General features: G+C 53.7%; 2 protein-coding genes and 1 pseudogene across 2 annotated transcripts; all 3 read left to right on the forward strand.

Moving 5' to 3' along the window:
* On the forward strand, nucleotides 1-1,524 carry LOC135989668 (inositol 1,4,5-trisphosphate receptor-interacting protein-like 1). The gene has a single exon (XM_065636667.1). It carries the CDS (start codon nucleotides 1-3, stop codon nucleotides 1,522-1,524), a length of 1,524 nt encoding a protein of 507 aa, XP_065492739.1.
* Nucleotides 1,525-6,039: 4,515 nt separating this feature from the next.
* Nucleotides 6,040-7,534, forward strand: LOC135989095 (inositol 1,4,5-trisphosphate receptor-interacting protein-like 1; annotated as a pseudogene).
* A 2,460-nt stretch (nucleotides 7,535-9,994) lies between these two features.
* LOC135989568 (inositol 1,4,5-trisphosphate receptor-interacting protein-like 1) lies at nucleotides 9,995-11,488 on the forward strand. The gene has a single exon (XM_065636485.1). It carries the CDS (start codon nucleotides 9,995-9,997, stop codon nucleotides 11,486-11,488), a length of 1,494 nt encoding a protein of 497 aa, XP_065492557.1.
* Nucleotides 11,489-11,825: the final 337 nt, after the last annotated feature.

Genomic DNA, 11,825 nt, shown 5'->3' on the forward strand with positions numbered 1-11,825 from the left:
ATGGCTATCATGGACATTTTCTTCGGGGTTTGGCAAATTCTTACCCTGAACGTGCAGCCAGTCGGCGATGAGCTGGATGAGGAGACGCGCGAGCGCATGGAGCAGCGTGCGGAGATGCTGAACCGGGAGATGACTCGGCTGTGGCAGGAGGTAGAGGAGATGAGCCAGGAGCAGAGGATCCTGGAGGAGAGGAGCCAGGAGCAGAGCAGCTTTGCCTGGGCATCCCTGGTCCTCTCTGCCTTGCAGCACTGGCAGTTCTGGGCCATTGCTGGAGTCCTGCTCCTGCTCTTTGGGCTCTGCTGGTGGCTCAGAAAACGGAGCCGGGAGTTAGGGAGAGAAGAGGAGAGCTCCAACAGCGATGCAGAGGAGGGGGAATGGGAAGAAGAGGATGATGATGCAAATCACCCAGGAAAATATTTTGAGGATCCCATACAGAGACGACTTCAGAACCGGGACAGAGATTGTGAGGCTGTGAAGAACCTGGTGGGAAAATTCATCGTTCTCTTCAACAATGTCTTCTTCAATACTTGGTACCCAGTGCTGGAAAAAGCCATTGAGGTGGGCAGCGCCTTCGAAGGTTGGAGTCCCCATGAAGAAGACATCCCCTACTGCCTGCTTGTGCCTCTGAAGCCCCCCCATGGACACATCTTCCACCTGGAGCCAGGCCCCATGTGGCCCATGAGGAATTTTCGCATCCGTGTGGAGTTGGTCTGTACCTGTGAGATGGAGCAGCCAGCAGGAGAGACACGTTGCTTCCTCCACGACCCCAAGGAGAAGCAGAGGAGGAATGAGGGCCCCAGTATCCTACACGACCTCTGCACTGACTCCTACCTAGATGTGCAGAAAACTGCTGAGAGGTTCCAGAAGATGGTGAGGCGTTTCTGGAAGGGTCTGCCTATGTCAGCCACACAGCGCCTAACAGTGCTGCCCTCCAACCGCTCCTGCAAATTCCGGGTGACACAAGGCTGGGAGAAAAGTCTCTTAATTGAGTTGATGTTTGGGGTGCAGCAAGGCAACTCAGACATCTTCCTGAGCAGCCAGTATACAGAGGCTGCCTACACCCCAAGCACGATGTGGCCAGAGAGCTATGCTGTGGCAGAGATGAAGTTCTTCAGGCATATTGCCAGCCAGGCACAGCCTGACAGCTTCCACCTCAGATGCCTGCAGCTCTGTGCCCGCAGCCTGCTGGGCACAGAGTTTTCCACCCATACCTTGAAGACAGTTGTGATGCATCTGCTGACCACCATGCCCCTGTCACACTGGCGCGAGGATATTTTGTTGGAGCAGCTGGAGGACATCATGGGGTACCTGCAGAGCTGCCTGGAGAAGAAATGCCTCAACCACTTCTTCATTGGCAATGAGAACGTGCCTGAGGAGGTCATCTTGCCCCTTCAATTGCGAATGGCTGAACCGCTCAACCTCTTCCAGCACCTGGTACAGGATCCTGATGCCCATGAGGACGCATGGCTTGAGTATCTGGTGCTGCGACGTCGGCTTCACAGACTGGTTCTCCGCGGACGCTGAAAGAGGTCTTCCTGCACAGAGCTGTGTTTGTGGAGGTCACAGCTACTGGCAGGCAAGCGTATCTTCCAGGCAGAAAAAAAAGAGGAGAAGGCAGGGCACACAAAGGAAAATGAACACCCTGCGCAGCAGCCCTCTGCCAAGAGTGGCAGCGTTCCCCTCTTGATGGTCTCCCCAGCGCAGCAGCCTGTGATGACAAAGAGGATTTTCACCCTGCTTTCCCCTCTCACTCTCACGGCCATGGTGGCGATTTCACATTGGCCCAGACACTCTTGCTGGGAGCTCTGGCGGGGCAGGGACCAAGCGAGAGGCACTGCTCCATGTGCCTCTGTGTGTCCTCTGGGGTCTGGGGGACACTCTGCCCTCCCCAGACAGTCCCCAGGGAGCTGGTGCCACAGAACCGAGCACGCTGGACACGGGGAACATGCTGATCAGTCGGCAGCAGGAACTGGTGCCGCACCTTTCCTCCCCAGCAAAAGCACACGCTGGGGAGAGGGACCCGATGCAGCTGAAGAGGCCATCGCGAGGAGGCTTGTGACAGGGACTCTGTTACCACCCGGACAGCAACTGCCCTCTCTCTTCGACAGTGTCCATTCCATGCCATTCCTTCTGGGAGCTGTACCATGTGCAAAGTTGCCAATAAGAGTTGTGTTTGAATAAACGTTGTGTTGGGAGTGTTTGCATCACTTTTGTGGGGATCGTGGGCATAGGGTGCTGACTGCCCAGCTGCCACAGAGTCAGGGAGCATTTTGCAGAAGAGCTGATGCGGTGGGCTGTGGTCTCTCTGATTCTGTAAATCAGGCTCCTCCTTCCATCTATGCTTCTTCATCGGGGCAATGAGAATAACTCATCAGCCTCCGGTAGATGGTTCATCCAGTGGAGCAGACGGAGCAGAGGATGCAGGAGCACAGTGGTGTGGCCTTGGGAGCACAGTGCTTTTCTGCCTTGCAGCAGTGGCAGGTCTAGTCCTTCTCTGCTCTTTGGGCTCTGCTGGCAGCTACAGAAAAGGACCTGTGCATATGTCAGCATCAGTGAGGAGCAGAGATCCAGTAGCAACACAGCACAGGAGGAGGAAGGGGAGGCAGGGTTGAGAAGCAGGAGGAAGAAGCAAGTGAAGAAGATCCCTGTCATGATAGTGATTTGGGCATGGTTTTTGAAAAGCACATTCAGTAGCCCGTGCAGAACATGGCCAGCAAGTGCCAGGTGGCAGAGGAAGTAGCGGTGACTTCCTCCATGTTTTCAGATTGCTCTTCTTCCATAGTTTCTTCCTCGTGCTGCAGCCAGTCATTGAGGCGGGCGGCACTTTCTAAGGCTGGAATCCTCATGAGAACGATGCTTTCTACCACCTGCTTGTGCCCCTGCATCCTGCCCTTGGCCATGCCTTCCACCTTGATCTGGGCATCGTGGAGGAGGTGCTGGCAAGAGACCCCTGCAACCATGAGGAGCTGCAGCATGCCTGGACAAGGGAACATCTGATGGAGAACGTACTGAGGATGTGCATATCTCTGAGGATGCGCTGAGTAAATATCACCCTGTATCACCCCTCTTCCAGGTTATGATGCTGCCCTTCTCCCACTAAGGCAAACTTCAGCTAGCTGACTGCTTCAACAGGACTGTTTTCATGGTGTGGACAATCGGTGGGGAGAAAGGCGACTCGGACATCTCTCAGAGCATTTGGTAGGCTGAAGCGTCTTTACTGGCGTTTACTTTCCCTCTGATAGGATTGTGCTTTTTCAAGTAGCATTTGGTCATCTCATGATATCATACTCATCCTTCATGGGTCCTTAGGATTTTAATCTATATCTTTTGGTTTTCGATTGTCTTTAGCAGGAATTGTACCCCTTACAGTAGCTAGAGCAAACACATGAAAGCTGCCTGCCTCTTTCTGTCTAGATATTTATCACACACAGTTTGGCAATATTTAGGTCATTGTATTTATATAGTGTTTCTTTTATCCCCTCTTTACGGCAGAGGCCAGTAAATATCACAGACCGTAGCACCCTTCCTGCCGAAGGCACATGTCAAGGCATCTTTTATACTCCCTCTGTTCTAAATCTGAAATTAGATTCTGTCCCCAAAAAGGAATACTATGCTGGGTAGGACACCTCTTTTGAACATGAGGTCTTTAAAGATATATGCCAGATGGGTTAACATGTAGGAGGAAGGAACCGCTCTGCTGCCAGGTGGTTGTACACATTACAGGTGGAAAACGTAACTACTCTCAGCAGTAGTTCCACAAACTTTGCTGCAAACCCTGCTCGTGATCCTGTTGCAAGAGGGACAAGCTCAGACAGGCGGCAGAGCTCCTGTGGGCTTTCTGCATTGAGTAGACTTAAAAGAACTGCTGTTTTGGGAGGGGATTATTGATGGATACAGAGGAAAAACAATACCTGGAATTGAAATGGAGAAATAAACTTGACAGCTGAGTCAATTATACTGTTAAGCAGGCATTGTTTAATTTCTCAGCACTGGGGATCATCCTACTTATGTGCTTCAAAGACTGGACACTCTTGCGTTGCTTATGTTCAGATAATTATTCCGTATGCATTACAATTTTTGGAAATTTTGACACACAATACATCTATACTAAAAAATAATTGATGATGTTAGTTATAATTCTTTAGTTTCTTACTTACAATACATCTATTAATTATTAGTTAAAAATAAGCAAAGCACTCCACTTCTAAACAATGTATTACTTAATCTTCTGTCTCCCTCTTGTCATGCAGAAGGATCTAAAACTTGAAAAATATCCCCTCGTTTTACAGGTGATCAGAAAGCATTTATCATGACAATTGGCTAATGATGGATACGTCTTTTGTAACTTAATCACAGTGTACATTAATTTCACAGAATCGCAGAATGTCAGGGACTGGAAGGGACCTCAAAAGGTCATCCAGTCCAATCCCCCTGCCAGAGCAGGAACACCCAGATGAGGCTACACAGGATCGTGTTCAGGCGGGTTTTGAATGTCTCCCGAGAAGGAGACTCCACAACCCCTCTGGGTAGCCTGTTCCAGTGTTCTGTTAGCCTCACTGTGAAGAAGTTGCTTCTCAAATTTAAGTGGAACCTCTTGTGTTCCACTTTGAACCCATTACCCCTTGTCTTACCATTGGTTGTCACCGAGAAGAGCCTGGCTCCATCCTTGTGACACTCACCCATCTTTGTTGCCCTGCGCTGGACTCTCTCCAGCAGTTTCCTGTCCTTCTTGAACTGAGGGGCTCAGAACTGGACACAATATTCCAGATGAGGTCTCACCAGGGCAGAGAGGGGCAGGAGAACCTCTCTCAATGTTCTAACCACCCCCCTTCTAATATACGCCAGGTACCATTGACCTTTCTGGCCACAAGGGCACAGTGCTGGCTCATGGTCATCCTGCTGTCCACCAGGACCCCCAGGTCCCTTTCCCCTACACTGCTCTCTAATAGGTTATTCCCCAGCTTATACTGCAACCTGGGGTTGTTCCTACCCAGATGCAAGACTCTGCACTTGCCATTGTTATGTTTCATTAAATTTTTCCCCGCCCAAGTCTCCAGTCTGTCTAGGTCTCGCTGGATTAGCAGCTTCTCTTCAGAATCAGAAAACCAGTTTGGAAGGGACCACACAGATCATCTGGTCCAACCTGTGGTTAGAAGGGGCACACAGGGACCATCTAGGCCAACCCCTGACTCTGCACCAGGCAAGCTTCAAGTTAAATCACACAGTCATAGAAGCATTTAAGTTGGAAAAGACCCTTAAGTTCTTTGAGTCCAGCTGCAAACCTATACTGCCAAAACCACCATTAAACTATGTCCCTAATTGCCACATCTACACATGTTTTCGGTACCTCCAGCCACAGTGCCTCAAGCACTTCCCTGGGTATCTTCTTTGAATGCTCGTTAACCCTTTCAATGCAGAACTTTTTCCTAATACCCCACCTAAACCTCCTCTGGAGAAACTTGAGGCCATTTCCTCTCTTCCTATCACTTGTTACCTGGCAAAACAGAACAACCCCCGCGTCACCACAACCTCCTTTCAGGTAGTTGTAGAGAGCAATAAGGTCTCCCCTCAGCCTCCTTTTCTCCAGGCAGAACCCCCCCAGGTCTCTCAGCCGCTCCCCACCACGCTTGTGCTCCAGACCCTTCACCATCTTCTTTGCCCTTCTCTGAACTCGCTCCAGCACCTCAAGGTCTTTCCTGTAGTGGGGGGCCCAAAACTGACCCCAGGGTTCAAGGTGCAACTTCAGCAGTGCCGAGTACAGGGGGATGATTACTTCCCTCGTCCTGCTGGCCACCATATTGCTGATACAAGCCAGGACGCTGTTGGACATCTTGGCCACCTGGACACACTCCTGGCTCATATTCACCTAGCTGTCAATGTCCTTTTCTGCTGGGCAGCTTTCCAGCCACTCTTTCCTGAGCCTATAGTGTTGCATGAGGTGGATATGACCTAAGCGCAGGACCCAAACTCGGCCTTGTTGAACCTCATACAGTTGGCCTCGGCCCATAGATCCAGCCCCTCTCCCTTCTCCTGCAGGCCATGGCTATCATGGACATTTTCTTCGGGGTTTGGCAAATTCTTACCCTGAACGTGCAGCCAGTTGGCGATGAGCTGGATGAGGAGATGCGCGAGCGCATGGAGCAGCGTGCGGAGATGCTGAACCGGGAGATGACTCGCCTGTGGCAGGAGGTAGAGGAGAGGAGCCAGGAGCAGAGCAGCATTCCCTGGGCATCCCTGCTCCTCTCTGCCTTGCAGCACTGGCAGTGCTGGGCCATTGCTGGAGTCCTGGTCCTGCTCTTCGGGCTCTGCTTGTGGCTCAGGAAACGGAGCCGTGAGCCAGAGAGAGAAGAGGAGAGCTCTGACAGCGACGCGGAGGAGGAGGAAGACGAAGAAGAGGATGATGATGCAGATGACCTGGGAATGTTTTTTGAAGATCCCATACAGAGACGAGTTCAGAATCGTGACAGAGATTGCCAGACTGTGAGGGATATTATGGAAATGCTCATCTTTGTCCTCCAGAATGTCTTGTCAGATAGTAGTTTCCCAGTGCTGGAAAAAGCCATCGAGGTAGGCAGCGCTTTCGAAGGTTGGAGTCCCCGTGAGGAAGACATCACCTACCGCCTGCTTGTGCCCCTGAAGCCCCCCCGTGGACACATCTTCCACCTGGAGCCGGGCCGCATGTGGCCCATGAGGAACTTTCGCATCCGCGTGGAGTTGGTGTGTACCTGTGGGATGGAGCAGCCAGCAGGAGAGACATGTTGCTTCCTCCACGACCCCGAGGAGGAGCAGAGGAGGAACGACGGCCCCAGCATCCTACAAGACCTCTGCACTGACTCCTACCTAGACGTGCAGAAAACTGCTCACTATTTCCAGATGTTCGTGAGATGTTCCTGGAGGGTTCTGCCTCTTTCAGCCAAACAGCGCCTAACAGTGCTGCCCTCTGACCGCTCCTGCAAATTCTATGTGACACAAGGCCAGGAGAAAAGGATTTTAATTGAGTTGCTCTTTGGGGTGCAGGAAGGTGACTCTGACATCTTCCTGAGCAGCCAGTATACAGAGGCTGCCCTACACCCCAAGCACGATGTGGCCAGAGAGCTGCGCTGTGGCAGAGATGAAGTTCTTCAGGCATATTGCCAGCCAGGCACAGCCCGACAGCTTCCACCTCAGATGCCTGCAGCTCTGCGCCTGCAGCCTGCTGGGCAGAGACTTTTCCACCTATACCTTGAAGACAGTTGTGATGCACCTGATGACCACCAAGCCCCTGTCACACTGGCACAGGAGGCGTTTCTTGCGGCGACTGGAGGACATCATGGGGTACCTGCAGAGCTGCCTGGAGAAGAAATGCCTCAACCACTTCTTCATTGGCAATGAGAACATGCCTGAGGAGATCATCTTGCCCCTTCAATTGCGAATGGCTGAACCGCTCAACCTCTTCCAGCACCTGGTGCAGGATCCTGATGCCCATGAGGACGCATGGCTTGAGTATCTGGTGCTGCGACGTCGGCTTCACAGACTGGTTCTCCGCGGATGCTGAAAGAGGTCTTCCTGCATAGAGCTGTGTTTGTGGAGGTCACAGCTACTGGCAGGCAAGCGTATCTTCCAGGCAGAAAAAAAAGAGGAGAAGGCAGGGCACACAAAGGAAAGCGAACACCCTGCGCAGCAGCCCTCTGCCAAGAGTGGCAGCGTTCCCCTCTTGATGGTCTCCCCAGCGCAGCAGCCTGTGATGACAAAGAGGATTTTCACCCTGCTTTCCCCTCTCACTCTCACGGCCACGGTGGCGATTTCACATTGGCCCAGATACTCTTGCTGGGAGCTCTGGCGGGGCAGGGACCAAGCGAGAGGCACCGCTCCATGTGCCTCTGTGTGTCCTCTGGGGTCTGGGGGACACTCTGCCCTCCCCAGACAGTCCCCAGGGAGCTGGTGCCACAGAACCCAGCACGCTGGACACGGGGAACACGCTGATCAGTCGGCAGCGGGAACTGGTGCCGCACCTTTCCTCCCCAGCAAAAGCACACGCTGGGGAGAGGGACACCATGCAGCTGAAAAGGCCAGCACGAGGAGGCTTGTGACAGGGACTCTGTTACCACCCGGACAGCAACTGCCCTCTCTCTTCGACAGTGTCCATTCCATGCCATTCCTTCTGGGAGCTGTACCATGTGCAAAGTTGCCAATAAGAGTTGTGTTTGAATAAACGTTGTGTTGGGAGTGTTTGCATCACTTTTGTGGGGATCGTGGGCATAGGGTGCTGACTGCCCAGCTGGCACAGGGTCAGGGAACATTTTGCAGAAGAGCTGATGTGGTGGGCTGTGGTCTCTCTGATTCTGTAAATCAGAATCCTCCTTCCATCTATGCTTCTTCATCGGGGCAATGAGAATAACTCGTCAGACTCCGGTAGATGGTTTATCCAGTGGAGCAGACGGAGCAGAGGACGCAGGAGCACAGTGGTGTGGCCTTGGGAGCACAGTGCTTTTCTGCCTTGCAGCAGTGGCAGGTCTAGTCCTTCTCTGCTCTTTGGGCTCTGCTGGCAGCTACAGAAAAGGACCTGTGCATATGTCAGCATCAGTGAGGAGCAGAGATCCAGTAGCAACACAGCACAGGAGGAGGAAGGGGAGGCAGGGTTGAGAAGCAGGAGGAAGAAGCAAGTGAAGAAGATCCCTGTCATGATAGTGATTTGGGCATGTTTTTTGAAAAGCACATTCAGTAGCCCATGCCAGCAAGTGCTAGGTGGCAGAGGAAGTAGTAGTGACTTCCTCCATGTTTTCAGATTGCTCTTCTTCCATAGTTTCTTCCTGGTGCTGCAGCCAGTCATTGAGGCGGGCGGCACATTTTAAGGCTGGAATCCTCATGAGAACGATGCTTTCTACCACCTGCTTGTGCCCCTGCATCCTGCCCTTGGCCATGCCTTCCACCTCGACCTGGGCATCGTGGAGGAGGTGCTGGCGAGAGACCCCTGCAACCATGTGGAGCTGCAGCATGCCTGGACAAGGGAACATCTGGTGGAGAACGTACTGAGGATGCGCATATCCCTGAGGATGCGCATATCCCTGAGGATGCGCTGAGTAAATATCACCCTGTATCACCCCTCTTCCAGGTTATGATGCTGCCCTTCTCCCACTAAGGCAAACTTCAGCTAGCTGACTGCTTCAACAGGACTGTTTTCATGGTGTGGACAATCAGTGGGGAGAAAGGCAACTCGGACATCTCCCGGAGCATTTGGTAGGCCGAGGCGTCTTTACTGGTGTTTACTTTCTCTCTGATAGGATTGTGCTTTTTCAAGCAGCATTTGGTCATCTCATGATACCATCCTTCATGGGTCCTTAGTATTTTAATCTATATCTTATGGGGATCGGATCTCAGGGAGCAAAGCATCCATGGGTCACGTCACCCTGTTTTACAATTGGGAAGGGTATGGGGGGCTTCTGTCTGCTTTGTAAACAGAACCCTGGGAAGCCTGTCCAGCTAGATGGGTCTGTACATTGTCGGGGTCGGGCTTTGGCTGCCGGGGGGAGCTGTGAGTGGCTGAGCCAAGGTGGGGCGCATGGGCAGGGCTGGCCGGCGGTCGTGCCTGTGACGCGCTCTGGCGCCTGTGACATCAGAAGGGACGAGTCCCCACGGGGCGGTATACAAGGGGCACCAGCAGCAGTGCTGCCCCAGTCCGGCCTGGGCCAGCGGTGAGTGCGAAGGTGTGGGGAGACCGGGCTTAACGGGGGCCGGGACAAAAACGCGGCCCCCGGGGGTGGGTTCTCGCCCCGCATGGAGGGCCCGACCACTCGCGGGAGCACCTTGGCCAGGGCACGGAGCTGCCGCCGCCGGGGCTGGGGCAGCCCTTGCTGCCTCCCAGCTGCCTCGGCCAGCCCTTGCTGCCTCCCAGCTGCCTCGGCCCCGCTCCTACCTGCCCCAGCTCCCTGCATCCCCCAGCCCCGCGCCCCTGCCGCCAGCCCCCTCCCTCCCACCCAGCCACACTGAGCCCCTTCTCTCCCTTCTCCTGCAGGCCATGGCTATCATGGACATTTTCTTCGGGGTTTGGCAAATTCTTACCCTGAACGTGCAGCCAGTCGGCGATGAACTGGATGAGGAGACGCGTGAGCGCATGGAGCAGCGTGCGGAGATGCTGAACCGGGAGATGACTCGGCTGTGGCAGGAGGTAGAGGAGAGGAGCCAGGAGCAGAGTAGCATTCCCTGGGCATCCCTGCTCCTCTCTGCCTTGCAGCACTGGCAGTTCTGGGCCATTGCTGGAGTCCTGGTCCTGCTCTTCGGGCTCTGCTGGTGGCTCAGGAAATGGAGCCGTGAGCCAGAGAGAGAAGAGGAGAGCTCTGACAGCGACGTGGAGGAGGAGGAAGACGAAGAAGAGGATGATGATGCAGATGACCCGAGAAGGTTTTTTGAGGATCACATACAGAGACGACTTCAGAATCGTGACAGAGATTGCCAGACTGTGAGGGACATTATGGAAATGCTCATCTTTGTCCTCCAGAATGTCTTGTCAGATAGTAGTTTCCCAGTGCTGGAAAAAGCCATCGAGGTAGGCAGCGCTTTCGAAGGTTGGAGTCCCCGTGAGGAAGACATCACCTACCGCCTGCTTGTGCCCCTGAAGCCCCCCCGTGGACACATCTTCCACCTGGAGCCGGGCCGCATGTGGCCCATGAGGAACTTTCGCATCCGCGTGGAGTTGGTGTGCACCTGTGGGATGGAGCAGCCAGCAGGAGAGACACGTTGCTTCCTCCACGACCCCGAGGAGGAGCAGAGGAGGAACGAGGGCCCCAGCATCCTACAGGACCTCTGCACTGACTCCTACCTAGATGTGCAGAAAACTGCTCACTATTTCCAGATGTTCGTGAGATGTTCCTGGAGGGTTCTGCCTCTTTCAGCCAAACAGCGCCTAACAGTGCTGCCCTCTGACCGCTCCTGCAAATTCTATGTGACACAAGGCCAGGAGAAAAGGATTTTAATTGAGTTGCTCTTTGGGGTGCAGGAAGGTGACTCTGACATCTTCCTGAGCAGCCAGTATACAGAGGCTGCCTACACCCCAAGCACGATGTGGCCAGAGAGCTGCGCTGTGGCAGAGATGAAGTTCTTCAGGCATATTGCCAGCCAGGCACAGCCCGACAGCTTCCACCTCAGATGCCTGCAGCTCTGTGTCCGCAGCCTGCTGGGCAGAGACTTTTCCACCTATACCTTGAAGACAGTTGTGATGCACCTGCTGACCACCAAGCCCCTGTCACACTGGCACAGGAGGCGTTTCTTGCGGCGACTGGAGGACATCATGGGATACCTGCAGAGCTGCCTGGAGAAGAAATGCCTCAACCACTTCTTCATTGGCAACGAGAACGTGCCTGAGGAGATCACCTTGCCCCTTGAATTGCGAATGGCTGAACCGCTCAACCTCTTCCAGCACCTGGTGCAGGATCCTGATGCCCATGAGAGGGCACAGATTGAGTTTGACGAGCTGCTAAGTCGTCTTGATAGACTGCTTCTCCGCGGACGCTGAAAGAGGTCTTCCTGCACAGAGCTGTGTTTGTGGAGGTCACAGCTACTGGCAGGCAAGCGTATCTTCCAGGCAGAAAAAAAAGAGGAGAAGGCAGGGCACACAAAGGAAAGTGAACACCCTGCGCAGCAGCCCTCTGCCAAGAGTGGCAGCGTTCCCCTCTTGATGGTCTCCCCAGCGCAGCAGCCTGTGATGACAAAGAGGATTTTCACCCTGCTTTCCCCTCTCACTCTCACGGCCATGGTGGCGATTTCACATTGGCCCAGACACTCTTGCTGGGAGCTCTGGCGGGGCAGGGACCAAGCGAGAGGCACCGCTCCATGTGCCTCTGTGTGTCCTC

The sequence above is a fragment of the Caloenas nicobarica genome, chromosome 5 (assembly GCF_036013445.1).
Source record: "Caloenas nicobarica isolate bCalNic1 chromosome 5, bCalNic1.hap1, whole genome shotgun sequence".
NCBI classification, from domain to species: Eukaryota; Metazoa; Chordata; class Aves; order Columbiformes; family Columbidae; genus Caloenas; species Caloenas nicobarica.